Genomic DNA, 20,248 nt, shown 5'->3' with positions numbered 1-20,248 from the left:
AGATACCTGGCATTGCAGGCTCACACCATTCCCACTGTTTACGCAGTGCTGGGAATGGAACCCAGGGCTTCCTGCATCCTAAGCCAGCGTACTACCTACTTTGGTAAGACTATTTTTACTTCTCAGTCACACATAGTTAGCTGTTACTGTAAATACATCTTGAGGCTTGCACAACACTGAAATTCCCTAACCTGACACATCCCTGTCATTAAGTGACACATGACTGATTCCAAGCAGAGCTTCGGAGTCCCATGCCTGAGTTTGTATATTTGAAGTTTTCAATTTGAAAAGGGCAGTTAGCTTAAAAGAACAGAATTGTTATTCACCACAGATTTTTTAAAGAATGAACTGATATAAACATAGCACAGCCATGTGATACAATATTGTGTATCACTGAACCTATTCTGTTGTTTGGTTTTGCTGTGATGGGAGGAAACCCACCTGCCTCTCTCACATGGAAGGCCAGAGCTCTACCACTGAGCTATGCCCCTAAACCTAAATTGTGCTGAAGATCAGTTAGTGACAAAAAAGAAAAAGAAACAAAGAAAAAAAAAAAATCAGGGAAATCTGACTAAGTGAAACCAGGGTCAGTAATTGCAACACTTGGGCTGAGGCCGGGTGACAAAGTGCTGAAGACCAGCCTGAGGTACATAGTGGGATCACCCTTTTACCCAGAATATAAACAAACAAACAAACCAAAAACCAATAGCAACTTTTAAGACGACTGGACTTGCTGTAAAGGCCCTAAGGCAAATCGCTGATACGTAGGCGTAGGCTCGGACCACTCCTAAGTAGCGCTTCTTACTGGGGTGGGGTCTGGGATTGGTGGAAAGAAGTTATTTTTTTCAGTGAGTTATGGTTTTGTCCTCATCCGAGAGCCAGCCTTGCTTCTAGTGAATGTGAACCACTCACACCTGGGTCGTGGTTGGGGTCTGAAGCAGACCCCAGCGCTATCTGGTGGTGGCGGCGGCGGGGAGGGGGCGGGGGGTGTTGGCTCCTCCCCACTGACGGCGGGAGAGACGGGGCGGGGCACGGAGCCCCAACCTAGCCCGGCCCAGCCCAGTCCTCGCCGTCGCCCGGAGGCCCAGGAGGATCTCACGGTCCCGAACAGCACAGGCAAGTGAAGGGGCTGCGGCCGGCGGAGGTGGGGACTCGGGGCCGGCAGGGAATGGAAGCGGCCCGGGGCAGAGCTGCGCCCGGGCGCCCGAACTTTTCTGGCACGCGCGGGTCGGCTCCGGTCTTGAGCAGGAGCCAGAGCAGGGTCCTTTAGTCCTGCCCGTTCCGGTCTTCACTTTCCTTGTGTGCCCGGGCAGGGCATATGGCCGGGGCTTAGGGCGCAACCGCATTTGGTGTGCGCCCGCGAGCTGATCTGTATCTTGCAGGGTGCCCCTCTTAGTGGTTGAGAGGCTTTTTGCCTGAGGACTTGTTCCCCACTCCGGGGCCCCAGAGTGGTCGTGCTGCAAGTGGGATGGAGGCTGTCACGATCCTCAGCTGGTGGGGAGAGGGATCGAAGGAGCCAGCCAGGAGCTTGGGACCCACCCGGGCAGTTCAAACTTGTCCTGGCGTCTCCGCCGCGTAGACAGGATCTAAGGTGGGAGGTGGGGAAGGGGAGCCCTAGCACAGTGAAGCCAGTGGGCCAACCCATAGGTCTAGAGACTAGGCCATTCCTATTCCTAACCTGGCCTGCTCCTTGTCCCTGTTCCTTTGCTCTCTTATTCAGAAGCTTACTAGAAAGTACCATCAAGCTGATGAACTTTTTCTTTTTTGAGACAGTTTCACTCAGTAGCTCAGTCAAGTCTTGAACTTATTGCAATACTTCTGCCTTAGATTCTTAAGTATTACAGGTGAAAGCTGTAATGCCTGCTCCCCCACCCCCAACCCCGTGACCTCTTTAGGTCAACAGGGAAATGGGAAAAGGGAAAGCAGGGCCGGGAGGACTGGGAGGGAGCCAGAAATGGAGGAAGGAAAGAAGGCTCTCTGCCAGGCAAAGCCTGGACTGCCTTCACCAGGTCCTGTTCCCCAGGGTCTCCTTCCTCAGTCACTCACTCCACTGTGGCCTATGGGTGGTGGTACCCATGGGGCTGGGGGTCAACCTAAACACTGGATAAGAGTGGGGAGAGCTGTCATGGAAGGTCTGTCAGGTGTCTGTTTCTCTGAGACTGAAATATTTATCTCAGTGGTGAGCTTTGGTTTCAAAGCTGGTGTCTTTGGCCTGGCCAGTGGTGGCAGGGCAAGCCAGGTGCTTCTTTGCGCTTTGTCTGCCCCAAACATGCCACTATACTTCCTCTCTTCACTTACCTGCTCTTACCTCTCCAGTCATGGGGCCCTGGTCTTGGTTTATAGTTTCAAGGGGAGTGAGACTATTGCTTTAAGGGTCCTGATTTCCTGTCTGACTCAGGGCTGCTCGTGTAAAACTGGGCAGATCAGAGAGGTAATAACACATTAGTTAGCAAGTAGTTGGAGAAGTTCATGGGCTAGGGTAATAGGCACTTAGGCTCAGCTTCCTCATTAGGAATGGGGGATCCTCAGAGAGAAGCCATCTATAGCAGAGCACCTTCAAACCCAAGGCTACTCACCATGGGCCCTGAGTGTGTGGTGGTGCACACCTTTCAGGCCAGAGGCCTTACAAAACAGTAACAACAATGGGGCAGGGTGCTTCATTCTTCTCAGAAGACAAGGCAAAAGGAGGACTGAAAGCCAGGCTGCAGACCTGAAGCCAACCTGGGCTGTAGAGTGAGACCATGCCTCAACAAGCCACAGGTGAAGGGACATACAAATTGTCAAAGGGCCTTCAGTTCTCTTGGGAATGCTGAATGAGAGCTGACCTTGATAGAATCTGACTTAACCTAAGATTTTGGAAGTCTAGGCCAAAACAGGACTTGTTTTGAAGGAGGAATAGGAACAAGATGCAGAAGCCCACAGGTCTCTGCTTGTCTCGGACATAATACATTGTTCAGGGAGGGAGGAAGGTAAGGTGTTGTTACGTAAAATGGTCATGACACGGGGGGTCATGTTTAGGGATGCTACTTTCCTGGTTCTGTGCTGTCTAGATTTCCTCCGTGCCATGCTATGAATCCTACCATGGAGGTCCAGTAGCTGCTGGACTTAAGGGTGGGAGCAGACCCTCCAGGGGATCCTGGCACTCAGCTGATCTGAGAATGAGGGCATGTTTGGCCCTCCTATCCACAGGTTCTTATGCCCTAGTCTTGAACTTGTGATCTTCCTGCTTGAGCCAACCTAGTGCTAGGGTTACAGGTGTACACACACCATCATGCCCTGTTTGTGTGTGGTTCTTTTTAAAAGTCATATTTGTGTATGAGGGTGAGTGCATGCATGTGGAGGTCCAGAGGACAGCTCGAGGGAGTGGCTCCTCCTCTTTCACCATGTAGGTTCTAGGGATCCAACTTAGGTATTCAGGCTTGGCAGAAGTGTCTTAACCTGCTGATTCACCAAGATTTTTTGTTTGGTTTTTAGTGCAACCGTTTTGAGGGACAGGCTGGTGGAAGCATAGGGATTTAAGAGATGAGTAGATGGTTTTTCTTAAGGATAGGTTCTCCTGTAATAAACAGGTCACCTTGGTCAGCATCCCAGCCTCTGAGGAGTGGGGGCATCTTAGGAGAAGAGAGTGAGAGTTAATGGCCACCCTCTTGCTTAGAATATGCCATGTGCCTCTGCCTCTACACATGTCCTACACATTACTAGAGTCACCCAGTCAGTCTGCAGATTCCGAGGTGTGTGTGGATGAGTACGCTAATCTTCTATGAAACTTTCTGTCCTGCTAGCCTGTTTATTCAGAATCAAACAGGCAGGGCTACAGTGGATTTTGATCTTTCAGCCTAGGATATACCCATCTTACAGATATAAAAATGGAGCCTGAAAGTGGGATGTGACCTGCACCAATTCATGTATTGGGGATTAGTAATTAGTTACAAGAATTAGGTCCCTGCTCCTGCACTGGAGACTTGGGCAAAGATGGGAAAGGGATTCATAACCACCGTGCGCTCAACTCTCCTAGTCTTTACCATCTCACCCTTAGCCCTGAGCTCCCCTAACCAGGTGAGGGTGCTCAGGTGTCTTCCCTGGCAGACAAGCACCCAAAATCAGTCCTCAATTTCGAATCTGTCCCTGCTGCTTGCAAACTGCCTTCCTTGGACGCTTAAATCCTAAACTCCATGCATTCCCCTGAAAATTTCAACTGTTTTAAGACAGGCTGCTGCCGTGTAGCCTTGGCTGGGCTCGTGCTCACTATGTAACTCAGACTGGCTTTGAACTTGAAACAGTCCTGCTTTATCCTCCCAAGTGCTTGCATTACAGGTGTGCCCCACTATTCCTGGCTCTCAAACGTAGCATTTTTTTATCGGAGGTGTGATCTTTTGTGAGCATCAGAAGTACTTTAGTTGTTTACTAAGTACTGACCTTACCACCCTCTTCCTTCCCCACCCCTCTGTGATTTTCCATTGTGGTATGGTTAATACTCCTGTTCTTCTGCTTGTCTCCCCTCCTAACCTGGAGACAACACAAACGGGGCAGGACAGGCCAGCCTTTGTGTCAAAAATAGCAGCAGCCCTGATAATGGCTTCCTCTCTTTTTCTTTTAATTTTGAAATGGAATCTCATTATGTAGTTCTGGCTGCCCAGAAACTCACTATGTAGACTAGGCTGGACTCCAACTTAGAGATCTGCCTGCCTCTGCCTCTCAGGTATTAAAGGCCTGAGCCACTACACCTGCCCCCCCCCTTTCTCCTTCCCTTTCTCCCTCTCTCCCTCTCTACCTCCCTTCTTTCAGTTTTAAAAAACATGGTTCCTCTGTGTAGTTCTGGATGCCCTGAACTTGCTTTGTAGACAAAGCTGGCCTCAAACTCAGGGATCTGCCTGCCTCTGGCTCCCAACTACTGGGATTAAAAGCATGCGCCACCACCACCTGGCCCTCTTTCTTTATGAGCATACCAAGGCCACTCTGACTGGTGATGTGGCTGGGATCTCTGAGATTACAACCCCACAGTACATTTCTGTCAGAGATAAGGGTGATAGAGAAGCTGCTGGACTGGGCCTTCCCATATTCTCCAGGACTTGGCTCTCTGTTTCTGTGGATCACTCTAGAGGTGGGAGCTGGGAGTGGCCTAGAGCCTGGGAAGAAAGTAATAGGTTGGCAGGGTGAGCAGGAAATAATGAGGGAACTGGAGAGGGTACTTTGTTCTGGCACCTGTGGCTCTTTTGCTGATACTGGGCCAGGCTGGGAAGGAAAGTTCTAAATTCCTTAACACACACCCCATCCCCCAAGATAGCACCTCACTATCATTTCTTGGCTGTCCTGGAGCTCTTGAGTTTCTAGGTGACACCTCAATGTTTAGATCCCCTCTACTTTATCTTCTAATCCTGAGGCCAGGCCACCCTAAGAGTTTGATGTTGATTCTGGGTTCCTGGTTGCTTCCTTCCCTTCTCTGTCCCAGTGCCTATGTGCTGGGGTAGGAGGTGTTTTCTTGGGGAGAATGGAGGGAAGCGACTAGGCATGGAGACCTGGGTGTGGGGTGTGGCTTCCTGAGTTGCATGCTGAGCAATTCTTTCCATTCTGGTCTGGGCATTGGTTCCTGGCATTCAGGAGGGCAAGCTGCCTGGACTACTCTTTTCTGTCCTTCCCTCCAGACACACCCTCTTGCTTGTAACCCCAGTAGCTCAGTCTTCTGGCTACAGATTCAAAAGTCTTAACATTTCATATTCGATAGGAGAGCTAGAGCCAGAGTCCAATGTCAGCAGGCCAGGTACAGAGTTGGCCCCCTGAGACAACCCAGAATTTAGTGGGGAACAGCTTCCCCAGATTCTACACTGAAAACCTTGGCCACTCACAAATCCTGCTGTTTGGACCTAGTACATCGTTCTGCTGCCACTATGACTGAGTCAGGGAGAGGATCTGGGTTTTCCCTGACATGTATAGATTACCTGAGAAAGGTACAAGCTGAGACATGGAACTGCCGGGATGGGACAAAGTCTGGACACTGACCACAAGCCAGTGTTTGTCCATAGGGATGCTGGATGCCTTCTTGACTTAGGAAAATGTTGACAGTTCTTTGTGGCCTCTGGAGCCTGTGAAGCCCTCACAGCCCTGGGTGAACCTGACTCCGTCATATCTGTCTGTACTCTGTCTCCATGTCTCTTTTCTGTCCTTGTCCCTCTTCCTACTATTTTCTTTCTCTAGTCCCCATGCCTCAGTCTAGCTAGGAGAATGACTGACCACTTCCTCTAGGACAATGCTCGCCCAGACCTCAGCCCTAGTGGAAGCCTTGGTGGAAGGGTCCTCATGGAGGCCAGGCAGGAGCTGGGGCCTGCTTAGAAGCCACATTGGGGTTTCTGGGTTCCAGAGATTCTTGTTGGTCTGACTGGTATTGTCCATGCCGTGGCTCAGTGGTGAGTGTGGCAGAGGCTGGCAACTTTCTGGCTGGTACAAAACAAGGGTTTTACTCTCTTGTAGCCAAGGTCAGACAGCCAGGATTGTACTGTAGCCTAGGATCAGTCTGTCTTAAGTGAGTGGGTGTCTAGATGCTGACATTTTGAGTCTCCTTGTGCTGGTGGATGGGACCAGAGTGCACTGTGGAGGGGCTGAATCATTGAGCATCACTTCTGTGTAAATCTGGTGTTATCACTGGAGGATTCGAGACGAAAGCCATGGGAGATGGCTGAGAGATTGGGAAGATAGACTATCTAAATAAAGGAATCAAAAAGAACACCAGAGTCAACCTTGGGGGTAAGCCTTGACTTCATTATATCCCTGGCCAACTTTCTTCACTCTCCTAAACCTCTGTAACAGCAATGTTCAGCGGCTGCCATACTCTATGGATTTAGTGAATTCACAGCTGAAAACAGCCAGAGCATATCCCTGGTTAGGCTGGGCATTGTTCTTAGAGCTCAGGCCTTTCTTTCTTTCCTTTTCTTTTCATTTTAAGTTAATTTATTTTTATTTTCTGTGCACTGGTGTTCTGCCTGCCTGCGTTGTCTGTGTGAGGGTGTCAGATCCCCTGGAACTGGAGTTACAGACAGTTGTGAGCTGTATCATATGGATACCAAGACTTGAACCCAGGTCCTCTGGAAGAGCAGCCAGTGCTTTTAACTGCTGAGCCATCTCTCCAGCCCCCTCAGTGTGTATATTCGCTCTAATTTTTATGGTTCCTTGGGAGGCACTGTTAAGTGGTGTTGAGCCCGTCTGCCAGGTGAGGACACTGATGCATCCTGGTTCAGAAGGGCAAGCGGTGGAGGGTTAGGGAGGACAGGAGGGAGGCCCATGAGTCAGCAAGTAAGCTACCTTAGACCCTGCGTGAGTCACTGCAGCCCCTCCCTTGGGAAGAGGGCGGGGCCTCTGTATGCTGAACAAAAAGGCAGGCCCTGCATGGTCAGTTTCCCAGGGTCATAGTTAGCTCTTAGAGCTGTCATTGAGCCCTGAGATCACTCAATATATCATTTCACACATATCTTGTCAAAGTAAAGGGCCAGGTCATTGTGACGTTATGGCTTGGTGGCACTGTTAGGACTCTAACTAACAGCAGGGCCTTTCCTGGCAGTGCTTTAGGAAAGTTTAACCATCAGCCTGCACTACCACCCCAATGGAGGATGTTGGATAGACCTAGATTACTGAGATAAGGGCCATAATGAAATGACAGGCACCTACCTCTATACCAAAGGTAACCTGCTTTGTCCTCTTCCCATCCACCAGGATGCTATCCTTTCTGTGGATGCAGAAGGGGACTTGAAGAGGAAGGGAGTAGGGTTTAGGAGGACAAGGCTTTTGCTCCAAAGGTTGGGGCAGGAAAGACCTGCTTCTTTTATCTTGCTTGTGATTACCCTGTCTTTTCATGGACTCAGAACTCTCCAAACCAGTTCCAGTGGCTGATCTTAGACTCACTCTCCACTCTGGGTGTCCCATTTACCCAGCTGCTCTGTCCCATTCAATGCCTGACACGCATGCTTCCCTGCCCAGCTCACTTCTCATACCCTTACTATCTAGAAGGGGCTTTCTTTTCTCTGACTTAACACATTCTTGCTCTGGGGAGACGGACAACAGCTTCCTTCGATGTAGCCTGCTCAGAGGCCTGGCCTGTTACTCGATCTTGACTGATTTCCCTTGTGAATAAGTCCTGTTGTCCTGAGAGGATACATGAATATCCTCTATCTGATCTGAGCTGCACTGGGTGCCCTGAAAAGAGAAGCTGGGACTCTCCTTCCAACAGTGGCTCTGAAGGTACTGCTGACCTGGATCTGGGAGTCTTTCCTATAGGGCAGGGGTTAACTCTGTCACAGGGTATACATGGGAAGAGGTGGTTCTATAAAAGAAATAAGGATACCATTCCCTTAGCTTGTCTCTGTTCTAATCTCTGCCATATCTAGACGTGCCTGGCATTTCATTATGGGCCCACAGGCTGTGATGGACTTGGCAGAAGAGACCTAGAGAGTACAGCAAAGCACTAAGGACACACACTACCACTCCAAGGCACTCCCCCATTCAGGGTGTATGCCTAACTGCTAGTTCTCTTGGAATGTGGGAGCCACTTTACTATGCTGGGTCTTGATGTAGCACCTGGAGCTTCCAGCAAGCTGCAGGGCTCTTCTGACAGAGGAATCCCATCCTGTGCCCTCACTTCTCAGCTTGCTTTCCTTGACCCTCGCTGCCACTGCTGCTGTGAAGATTCCAGAGACCCCGTTCCAGGGGTCTGTTTACTCCCTGGCAAGACCAGTGAAGGGAGCAGCAGGCACAGGCTGCCACATGCTTCTGTGACGGGAGGGGAACTGGAGAGTCCTGTCTCCTGCCTGCCCAGCCCCTCCCTCTGGGGCCTGGCAGTTCAGGCATAGTGGCAGGATTGTTTTCTTCCTCCTCTTTCCGGCTCAGCTTCTAGCTTGGCTCCACCCTGTATCTGGCCCTCAAGCCTGCTGCTCCAGCCAGCTGCTATGGGGGCTGGGTTGACCCCTCCATAGGGTCCTAGCTGGCCAGCCCTGTGACTCACCAGGAAGCTCTTCTAGGGGTTATCCAGCTTCTCCCCTGGTTCTGCTGTCAAGCCAATACTACAAGGTTTCCTTAAAGGAGAACAGGGAGAACAGGCTGACATTCTCTTCTGTCCTGATGCTCAGTCGGTCTGACTAATCCCCACTCCTACTCTCCTGTGGTCTGGGAAGGGGAGGCCCCAGATAAAGGCTGCTGTGAGAGATTATAGAAGCCAAGGGCTGGCCCAGTGGGGTGGTGGCCTGTGGGCAGTGAGTGGCATGTGTAAGCTCAGACCTAGCCTAGGAAGGAGCAAGGGTGGAGTGAGCAGCCAGAAACTCATGACTGATTGCTTGTTTCCTACTGCAGATCCCAGAAGCTGGGGTTTCCCCTCAGCCCTTGAGTGGCCATGTCCAATCCCACTGCCCCACCTCCCTATGAAGACCACAATCCCCTGTACCCTGGTTCTCTACCTCCCAGAGGCTACGGGCAGCCGTCTGTCCTGCCAGGTGGTTATCCCGCCTATCCCGCCTACCCTCAACCTGGTTATGGTCACCCTGCTGGCTACCCACAGCCGATTCCTCCCGTCCATCCAATGAACTATGGTGAGTCATGGAGGGTGGCTGGGGGTGGGTGGACATTCCCTTCCTCCTACCACCCTTTTAGATACCTTTTCCTCTTTCTGTCCCACCTTCCCCTTTACCTCCTGCCCTTCCCTCCAGTTACTTGCTGGCCTGTGTATTCAGTAAGGAGACTGAGGTCTTAAGACATATACCAAAACTTATACCCAGAGATGGTAGCTGGGTGAAGTAATGGCTTCTGTGTGGTTGCCTAAGGAATCATTTATGTTTCTTAACAAGGCTGAGAAACAGCCTTGCCACTGTGTGTGGGCACCAAGTCTTCCTTAGGAACCCTAAGCACCTCTGTTTTTAATATCCTAGGGCTGACACATCTCCATCCTTTATATACAGTCTGATTTTTGCCAACAGCCAAAATGCCATGGGTGGCCAGTGAAGGTGAGGTTAGACTATAGTAAGCTTCTTTTCCTGGGGGTGGATATTGCATTTCTTTTTGGTATGAGAGACTGAATTCAAGGTCATTACATGTTAAGCATATGCTCTGCCTATGAGCTATACCCCAGACTCCTAGATTTTGGAAGTAATTTCCAAAGAGGCATCCATGGGATGCTGGTGACTTACAGTAGCCTCAAGTGTCCCAGAGCCAGTGAGTGCATGGCCAGCTCTTATCAGGACATGTGTTCTGAGGCAGATATCACCGGTGACCGTTGTGCACTGGGATGCCTGATGTAGAACACAGCCTGTGCCCTCCTATACCCACTTTCTGTGTAGTCTTCTCCTCTTTATCTCTGGCCCTCTACTCCCAAACCACTGCTCTGCCAGTCAGTTCCACCCCCTGGATGTCAGCTGCTTCCCTAGATGGTGATGTTATTATCCTGTCTCCAAATATGTGGGCTGGGCACAGAGCTTGCAGTAGATGCCTACTGACAGAACAGCTCTTTCTCACCTAAGCCAAGCTGGGGTCCCTCTGAGGGTACCTAGAGAGCCTGTGCTTGATAAGAGTCTGTGAGTTACAAGTGTGTTTTGGACAGAGGTACCTGAGCCTTAGTTTGAGATGGGGAGGCCAGGGGTGCTTTGAGATAGAGGCTATATGGCCTAGGTCCCCAGTTGGCTTGATGTGATTTGCGTCTGGTCCTAGGCCATGGCTATAATGAGGAGGAGAGAGCAGGAAGTGATAACTTTGGTCCTGGAGAGTGGGATGACCGGAAAGTCCGACATACCTTCATCCAAAAGGTAAGAAATGGGCTGGGGCTTAGGGGAGGTCAAGGTTCAGGTACATATTCCCACATAAGTGTCTTATCTGCCTACCTCTGTACCTTACTCAGAGGGGATCCCCTCTCTATGATTCCCATTGCCCTGACTTTGTTTTAGGATGATAGAGTCGATCTGAGATTGAATTCTGCACTTCCCCTTCCTACTCAGCTCTATTAGACAGCAAGCAAATGGGAGCTGAAGTACACATACTGTCTGCAAACCCACACATCCTTCTTTCAGCCCTTGTCACAGAAAAATGCTATTAGTACAGGAGCAGGCAGAGCACATGAACAGTAAACTGACTCTAAGCTGGATGCTGGGTAGGCGGAAAGGGGACAAGAATCAGCTGGAATGGCAGAGGGGTCCCTTCCAGGTCAGCTTGCAGTCAGGGAGAATCTCTGAAGACTCAAAAGGTGTAGCCTTCCAAATTACAGTCATTATTTATCTTCTCAAGACTGATTTTATTTTTAATTAAGGTGTGTGTGTGTATGCATATATGCATGTATATGTATGTGTGTATGTGTATATGAACACATGTGAGTGCAGTATCCAAGGAATCCAGAAGAAAGCATCAGATCCTCTGGAGCTAGAGTTGGATACAGGTAATTAAGAGCTGCCTGATGCTGTTTCTGGGAACTGAACTCGGGTCCATGAGCAATATATGTAAACTACTGAGCATTTCAAACTAAAAGGAGACCCCTTGGACTGGAGAGATGGCTCAGTAGTCAAGAGCACCGACTGCTCTTACAGAGGTCCTGAGTTCAATTCCCAGCAACCACATGGTGGCTCACAACCATCTATAATGGGATCCGATGCCCTCTTCTGGTGTGTCTGAAGACAACGGTGTACTCATATACATAAAATAAATAATCTTAAAAAAAAAAAGGAGGCCCATTGTACCACTAACAAGATGGGGGTGAGGTAGGTGGGCAGGGGCCTTGGCACTGACTGTCCTTCAGGGAGAGCTAGCTAGAGATGTGAGTCGTTTCCCTGTTGTTCTAGGTGTACTGCATCATTTCCGTCCAGCTGCTCATCACTGTGGCCATCATTGCTATCTTCACCTTTGTGTGAGTCTCTCCTTTTCCCAGCCTGGGTCACCTGCTTGGCTGCCCATGGAGGGGTGGCTGTCAGCTAGAGACCACAACTACATAATGACTCCATTCTTGGCGTCCTCTGCTTCACAGGGAACCAGTCGGCGAATATGTGAGGAAAAATGTGGCGGTGTACTACGTGTCCTAGTGAGTGCAGGGTGCTGCTGGGATGGGAGGGACAGGAGGCAGCTGACCAGCTTTGTTCAGGGCAGAACTATGCCCTGGGAGAGAGTGCTGCCCGGAAACTGTGCTGGTCTCCAGGCAGGGGCAGAAGAGCCACCTGAGGAGGAGTAACATCACAGAGTGCTGGGACAGGACAGGGCCATGCAGACATGTGGTGATGAGATGCAGATTTCACGGCACTGCCCAGGCTCTTCATGATCACCCTGCACTGCCTTCAGGTCCAAACCCTGTTCCAGGCTTTTCAGCACTCTGGCTGAGAGAATCTCACCCTTGCTTTCTACAAAGAAAGTAGCTTGTCAAAAAGCCCAGGGTGCTGAATGCCACTCACAGTGAGCTAGAAATAGGCTAGGGGATGTTCTGGCCTATAGCTATGTCCCATTTTTTCCCCCAGCGCTGTTTTCCTTGTCACCTACCTGACCCTTGCCTGCTGCCAGGGACCCAGGTGAGTGTTGGAGACCCTGACAAGAGGAGGGCAGAAAGTGGGACAGGGACAAAGTATTGTAAGAGAAAAAGGGTTTGCACAGTGGAGAGAGACCTACGAGGATGAGGGACAGGAGGCAGCTGTATTTCAGAGTAGTGTGTGATGCCCACCTGGCTGTATCTGTCTGACAAGATATGTAAGAATCATATATACAAGATATGGACCATTTTGAGCATTTAACAAACAGAAAAGAAAATCAGAAGGGGAGTAAGTAGCAAGATGGCTCAACAGGTAAAGGTACTTTCCACCACACCCAATGATCTGAGTTTGAGACCCAAGACCCACATGTTGGAAAGAAAATGATTCCCATAAGCTGTCCCTCTGGCCTCCACAGGTGTGCTGTGATGCATGTGTACACAAACACACACTAAAAAATTAAAAACACAAAAGGGGAAGTATTACATTCCTGTCAGGAAGAACTCAAGGTTCAGGTCACACAGGGGACCTGAGGGCTGTAAACAAGTCCTGGCCATGCTGGTTCCACCAGGAAGGACTGTATCAGGTTATCCTTATGTACCTAAGTACCCTCCCTAAGGAAAAGGCTTACTTCTCAGGAGCTAAGGACTTTTTTCTTCTTAAGGAACTGCTGAGACTTGATGGGCCTAAGGCAGGTAAAGGTAACCAGGGTCTCTTTCTCTCCTCTGTGTCTGTATGTCTCCCTCCCTCCCTCTCTCTCCAGACGCCGATTCCCATGGAACATCATCCTGCTAACTATCTTTGTAAGTCTAGAAGGGAAATGGGAGCCCTACCCCTGGGAAGGGTTGAGAACACCCTTGTGGAAAGATGTCCTTGCCCAGCCCTGCTCTTGCTTTCCTCCGTGGATGTTCTTCCCAATACAGTTATATCTATCCCCCAGCTCTGGCAGGGCCATGGCGACCACAGTGTTGGGGCTGGAACTTACAGCCTGGTATGTGTTGAGCCATACTCAATAGCCCATGCTGTTCTTAATTGTTTGCCTCATTTTCTTCTTCCTTCAGACTTTGGCTCTGGGCTTTATGACAGGCACTATTTCCAGGTATGTTCAGGGACAATCCTCCATGCTTCTGGGGAGGGGATGTTGTGGAGGGCTGGGTGGACTATGAGCACAATCCTGAACACAGGGAGTCTCTGCTTATGGCTTTGCCTCTGGCCCACCTCGATGCTTCCTTTTTCCTAGTATGTATGAAACCAAAGCTGTCATCATAGCAATGATCATCACTGCTGTGGTCTCCATTGCTGTCACCATCTTCTGCTTTCAAACAAAGGTGAGGATGGGGAAGGCCCTTCCCTGGCCACCCTGCCCTCTTACACACACACACACACACAGACACAGACACAGACACACAGACACACACACACACACACACACACTTGGGTTTGGCTCTTGGGCAGGAATGGGAGGGCCCAGACCCTTACAGACAGACATTTCCCTAGCCCAATCTCCTGCTCCCATGTCTGTACTTGCCAAGTTGCTTCCTGTGTGGTATGTGTCCTTAGCATATTACTGTCACTGCCTGCCTCCAGGAGGAGCACTGAAACTCCCCAACTGGGGCTCAGGGTCGGTCCTCTGGGATGCTAAGGATGGCAGTTATCTGACAGATGCCTCTTTCTCCCTTTCTGCTAGGTGGACTTCACCTCGTGTGCAGGCCTCTTCTGTGTGCTGGGAATAGTACTGCTAGTAACCAGTATTGTCACAAGCATAGTGCTGCTCTTTAAATATGTGAGTGTCCTGCCAGGAGGGTGGGCAGAACCCAGGCAGCAGACTTCCTGAGGAGCAGGGGCGGGCTCTGGCACACACACCTCTTCACTGGCCAGTGCAGGCACCAACACAATACCAGGGTATAACAGATTTGTCTCAGATAGTAAACCATATCCCTGGATAGCACCACTCAGTTCCTACAGGAAGTGGTAGGTTAGTCAAGGCCGGGTTCTGTGAGACAAACCTGAAGGACTGAGTCAGACATGGATGGAAGGAGCCCTGGAGTTGGTTCTGATGCCTTCTTTGCATCCAGTCAGCTAAGCAGGGAACACAGGACTGGAGGGAAAGGATCAGAACAAGAGGTGCTGCCCCGTTACCATGGCTGGGCCCTAGCCTGTGCACAGGCACTTGGCAGTAGTGTTAAGCAGGTGGCAGGTTGCTGAGGGGTTTCTAAAGTGTCTTGGGTGGGCTGCGGAGGCCAGTGAGTTGCATCATGGAGCTCACTGTCCCAGGCTCTTCAAACAGCATGCACTTGGCTTGTCCCTCATGAACTCCCCTCATTGGCCTTGTTTCCAGGACCTATAATAGACACTCTAGTACTTTACTAGCTTTCAGTTTGGCTGATGTTTAATGTGGACATTGTGGGACAGCCTTTGCTGCCTCTGGCAGATAACGCACATTCTCAGTTTCTCCTTGGATCTAGAGAGGTAGGATGAGGCATCCTGGAGAGGTAGCTTCCTACCTCCCTGCTCTGTAACTGGAGTCCCAGGGTCAGCTGGGTCTCGAGGGTCTGCTTAGGCCATGCTTTGACTGGCTTCCTAATGCTATACTGTGCTATTTCACAGATTTACTGGGTCCACATGGTCTATGCAGCTGTGGGGGCCATCTGTTTCACCCTGGTAAGTTGTCTGGGAGGGGAGCTGAGATGGAGTTTTGGCAGCTTGGGAGGTGGGGAGGAGCCATGGACAATTGTTCTTTCTTATGTAGGTGTTTTTTAAGTTTCTGACACCCCTGCTTTGTTCTCTTATTGCCTGCTGGGTGATAACTGTGTCAGTCTTTGGTAGATAAGTGAACTGCCCAAGGGCAAAAACCATGTATCATACTATCCTTAGTGACTCCTTTAGCAAGCTATATGGCTGGCCCAGAGCTGACAGGAAATGAACCCTGGACTCTGAGCTCCTAGGCACTCATGACTGGTTTCTCTGCAGTTCCTGGCTTATGACACACAGCTGGTCCTTGGGAACCGGAAGCATACCATCAGCCCAGAGGACTACATCACAGGCGCCCTGCAGATCTACACAGATATAGTCTACATCTTCACCTTCGTGCTCCAGCTTGTAGGAAATCGAGACTGAGAGAAAGATGTCCCTGTCACTGGCCTGGGACTCACCCTTTCCTATTGGGCTGGGCCCTAGATCCTATCTCCCCTCAAGTAATCTGCTCAGTTTCCTCTCCGTCCAGGGGATGGGAGGGCCTCTGGCTGTGTTCTGTGAGAGCCATGAGTGCTAGGGTTGCTGGCCCCTCTTGCCCTTGGTGGGCTTGATAAGAAGCAGACTGAAGGTGTATCTCCTTCCTTCACCCACGGCGAGTATGCACCAAACTCTTTGCGTGCGTGCGTGTGTGCGTGCGTGCGTGCGTGCCTGTGTTCGTGAAGCGGGAAGTCTGTGAACACAGGAGTTCTGAGGTGAAGAGGATCCCCCCCCCCGCCACAGGGTTCTAGGCCAGGAGCTGGAGCTGTTTCCTTCCTCGATCCAATAAAGCCAGATGCTTTGTCTCCAGCTCCAGTGTTCATAGGCCACTTACGCGGTCTGAACTCTTTAGGCTTGGCATCTTTTAGCTTTAGAAGCTAGAAGAGATCTGTGACCTGGGGTCTCTCTGTTCCAACCCCATCTTCCAGTAACATGTCTCCATTATTTATCTGGGCTAGGGGGAAGGACAGTGAGCAAAGTTCATTCAATATGGAGGAGGTGGGCTAACATAGAATGGCATCCACCCTGGCTGGCACCCATCTTGGCTACCATCCAGGCCCAAAGTGCTTGGGGCCTTCTGAGGCTTTTAAAATCTGACCTAGAGGGACCTCCTACTTTGCTTTGACACACAGAGATGGAGGTCAGCAGATGAGGTGGATTGTGGGATAAGTGGGGACAGGGAACCTGCCTTGGGCGCCCTCTCTGGTCTTAGAAACACTCAAGTGTACTCTGGCATGCAGTGACCTTCCTCTCTAACACGAGTTTAATCTGTTCTGTATTCCCACTGGGAAATTTTGACTAAAGCCCCTTCTTCAAGCCAGCTGATGCTTTCTATGTAATTCAGGTGCCCCCAGCTGGGACCAGGGTGGGGACAGAAGCCAGTCTATCAGGTGGGGTAGAAACCTTACTAGCCCAAGGACGTAGTTAGAGCTATTCTGTCCAGTACTGGATTCTGAATATATCTCAAAGGGATACAACTAGAAGTGTAATAAAGTTTTATGTTTGGCAGGAAGACTGAGCAGCTGTGACTTTCTTAACTGTGAGGTGGTGGTTTTGGCCAATGTGTCCACGTCGTCTGATCTCAGGCTAACCTGTTCTGTGCAAACAAGCAGATTCCCTTGGAACATTTCTTGGTGGTGGCTGAGACAGGCTGCTGAAATGACAAAAGTGGGCTGGGAAAGAAGCTCAAGTCTGCAGTAATAGATCCTGAAGGGGGGGGTCCAGCATCTGCTGGATCACTTGTATGTCATGAACCCTCTGTAAAAAGCTCCCTAGCTTTAGCTCTCCACGATGCGTGTCTTTGTAATTTCTTTTTCCCAGACAGGAAAGGGGTTGGACCATGGTTTAGAATCTCTTGGAAACTAGTTTCTCTTACAAAGGAGGAAACAAGGCCCAGAAAGGCTGACATATTTAGATGCACTTTTTTTTTCTTTTAATTCTCTTCCTCACCCTGAATGCTACATTTGATTTTCGAGGCAAGGCCTCTTGATTATTTTGCTCTGGCTGTCTTGGAACTCTGGCCTCAAACCCAGAGACCCACCTACTTGCCTCTGCTTTCTGAGTGCTGAGATTAAAGATGTCCATGCCTAACCAATTTTAACAGGTTTAAACTGCATGGGTATCCTCGTAACCAGTGGCTCTTAAGACTTGGGTCTCCAGGGCCAGTCCCTAGGCTTGCTGTGGTTACTTCACCTTTCTGAGAACACAGGTCTTCTGTGAGGGAACAGGGATGAGCAGCTACTCCCACTGTCCCTCCCCTCCCGGGAGCTTACAAATTCAACCTTGCTTCCTTTCCATGCCAGTACTTAATAACTTTATTTGCATTTGGCTCCTTCCACCATGCTGAAGAGATGGGTGCTGGCAGCAGTCTGGGCATCATGCGCCCTCTGGTGGGCCTCAGGAGCAATGAACACAATTGGCCACACAGTCAAATAGTCTAGCACAAGGTTGCAGTGCTCCTCACTCAGGTCTGTACCCCAGACCCAACTTCCGGGAACTGGGCTTGCTGGGACGAAGCCCTGAACCTCTGGCTCTCATACTCGCCCGTGTTGGACACCCGCATGTTCTGACGAGCCTTCATCTGCTTCACTCGGTCCTTGTCCACTTCCTGCTTGGTGAGGACGAAGAAGAGGATACCACAGGGGAAGCCGATGGCCCTAGGGATGGGGAGATGTGCACCGGGTTTGGGCAGGGACTGGGACTGAGCCTGAGGAGCTAGAAGAATCAGTCCAGCTTTGCCACTTGTACAGATGCTGTGGTGAGGCATATTATGTCTACCTTTGTGCTGAATGCTTGGAGGGACCCCACAAACCAGAGCCTCCTGCTGCTGCCTGCTCTAGACAACTGTAATACTTCTCTATTACATCCTGGCCAATTCGGAACTCCTAGGCACGGCACTAAAAATCCAGTGTAGTCCTACATTTCTCCTCTCATGGCTGTTATTCATGAGCCTCTTCTCTTGTGCTGAATGCTTTTGTTGTGGTAGCCTAAGCAGCCCAAGCTTGTTCTGAGTTAACAAAGGACCTCTCTGCATACACTGCCTCATGTCCCTTTCCAGATCCCTCTCTTTTTCTTTATGGGCTTCAAGAATGTTAAGCATAAGTGTAACCACTAAGGTACATCGACCAACACTCAATCTGAGTAACTACTACTAAAAGAGGGTCTTGGCAAGGGCCAAAGGACAGGAAGCCAAAAGAACTGGTGACCATGGCAGCTGGAAGCCTCCATTCCCTCCTTGGGGAGATGGAAATGCAGTGTTTACTTCAGAAAGCTTAAAACATTATAGGGCAAAGAACTGTCATACCTCAGACATTTGCTGGGAAAAAAATGTTAATTCCCCTTCATTTTACTTTAGTGATTGATAATCAGTAATACGTATTAAAGCAAGAATCAGAACCATAGAACTCACAGAAATACTTCTAACTTCTATACAACACAATCTGACACTATTTTAATTACTGAGACTGGAATGTTACCACTGCTCCCAAAGGGAAAGATGAATCCAGTGACTCAAGTTAAAATCAGATCAGCTCAACTGGCTCCACAGAAAAGCCACTGTCCCCCAATTTTATGTATTATCCCACCTTCACCCCACTCTTCTGATATTCCATCCCTTGAATCCAGCAATTTCCATCCCTTGGATTCAGCTCTCCACCGGCAACTTGAAGAAGTTTCTAGGTATTGACACCTTTCAGTGTACTCCCCACTGATAGGCAAAGGGACAGTTAAAACTCACCAGGCTAGTCCCACAGCGTTCATGGGGTTCTTGCCCCTCTTTCTGGGAATGTATTCTAGCTCAGGGGAGAGGGGCTCAGGCTCCTCCTTGCATTCTGGTGAGCTGTGGCTCTGCAGTGCTCTGGTCCTGCTCTGGGAAGCCTTGTTAGCTGTCGCTCCAGAGAGGATCCCTGGGAATAAAAGTACAGCAGGTCAGTATGGGAGATGAGGGAGGGGAAGAGTGGCTGAGATTTGAGGAAGGGGGTTGACTGCAATTTGGAGTAACAAGTGCCGTGAAGAATCTAAAGAGAAATGGGGAAATCGCCATCGGGTGACATCTTTGGAAGCTACTTCAACGTCACTGCGGGTTCCTGACCCTGGTGCCAAGGCAGTGAGCTTCACTGTTGTTCCATTCAGAAGATAGGTTGGGAAGGACTGCAGAGGAACTCACCGGAGACATACGTATGAAGGAAATCCGGGGAACTGTTTTAAAACTGCAGGACCTTAGCTCTCCTTAAGGATAACTAACTCCATCCCGTCGAAGAGGAAGCTGAAGCCCGGAGAGACAAGCTGCTTCGCGCAAGGTCAAACCGCTAATTACTCAGTGCTAGAACTCAAACCTCCAGAAGCCTAGGGCTCTTTCCTCTGCACTGCGGTGAGTGTGAAACTCCTGGGACGCGGGAGTCGAAAGGTTTCTCTGGTACTCTCTCTAGCAATAAGACCCCAAACACGCCGCGCAACCTAAACGCAGGGGTTGGACTGGGTGACCTCTAGAGCATCTTTTCACCCCCAGACTCTCTAAGATCTTGCAGAGAGGTGTGGGCAGCAACTGGCAGATTGACTTCCTGCGGTCGCGCTGGGTGGGATGTGAAGAAAACGGAATCTTTTAGAACCCCGCCCTCCCGAGGGTCCCTCTCCTTACCCCGGAGGACACGGGCATTTCTCGCCCCCCGGCCCTTCAGCGCCGTAGCAGCTACCACCGCCGCCATGTTCGGGTCCCACCCCCCTTCACTGCGCTCCCCGTCGGGAATTGTAGTTTGCGTAAGGAGCCTCCCCCGCGCCTTCCGTCCTGCCTACAGAGCAGAAACTACATTACCCAGAAGTCCGCGTAGCGGGCCCGAGAGAACTACTTCTCCCAGGAGACCCCGGAGGCGCGCACGCTCGCTTGTTTCCCTCCAGCTGGAGGCGGAGTCATGTAGGGAGGAGCTTGGGCTCTCCCGCCACGCCCCGGCCTGGTCATCCTAGTTCTGCCTTATGATTGGCGTCTCTGTTAGTCCACCTCTGTTGCTATTGGTCCGGATGCTGTCGCTCTTTCGCCCGGGAGTCACCTACGCCTACTT

General features: G+C 50.4%; 2 protein-coding genes across 2 annotated transcripts; one reads left to right on the top strand and one right to left on the bottom strand.

The window, feature by feature from the left end:
• The first annotated feature begins 1,023 nt into the window (after positions 1 to 1,023).
• TMBIM1 (transmembrane BAX inhibitor motif containing 1) lies at positions 1,024 to 16,707 on the top strand. Its single transcript, XM_080932687.1, has 12 exons — positions 1,024 to 1,116; positions 9,331 to 9,566; positions 10,678 to 10,772; positions 11,796 to 11,860; positions 11,978 to 12,031; positions 12,459 to 12,509; positions 13,228 to 13,267; positions 13,526 to 13,563; positions 13,705 to 13,792; positions 14,152 to 14,247; positions 15,072 to 15,125; positions 15,435 to 16,707. Exons 2-12 carry the CDS (start codon positions 9,371 to 9,373, stop codon positions 15,579 to 15,581), a joined length of 924 nt encoding a protein of 307 aa, XP_080788813.1. The 5' UTR covers positions 1,024 to 1,116; positions 9,331 to 9,370; the 3' UTR covers positions 15,582 to 16,707.
• A 778-nt stretch (positions 16,708 to 17,485) lies between these two features.
• Positions 17,486 to 19,951, bottom strand: LOC308433429 (putative hydrolase PNKD). Its single transcript, XM_080933496.1, has 3 exons — positions 19,831 to 19,951; positions 18,931 to 19,099; positions 17,486 to 17,851 (listed from the first exon to the last, which is right to left on the bottom strand). Exons 1-3 carry the CDS (start codon positions 19,895 to 19,897, stop codon positions 17,659 to 17,661), a joined length of 429 nt encoding a protein of 142 aa, XP_080789622.1. The 5' UTR covers positions 19,898 to 19,951; the 3' UTR covers positions 17,486 to 17,658.
• Between the last annotated feature and the right edge of the window lie 297 nt (positions 19,952 to 20,248).

The sequence above is a fragment of the Micromys minutus genome (assembly GCF_963924665.1).
Source record: "Micromys minutus genome assembly, chromosome: 19".
In the NCBI taxonomy this organism is placed as follows: domain Eukaryota; kingdom Metazoa; phylum Chordata; class Mammalia; order Rodentia; family Muridae; genus Micromys; species Micromys minutus.
Note: the sequence above shows the minus strand (reverse complement) of the source record. Positions and strands in the feature narration are given on the sequence as shown.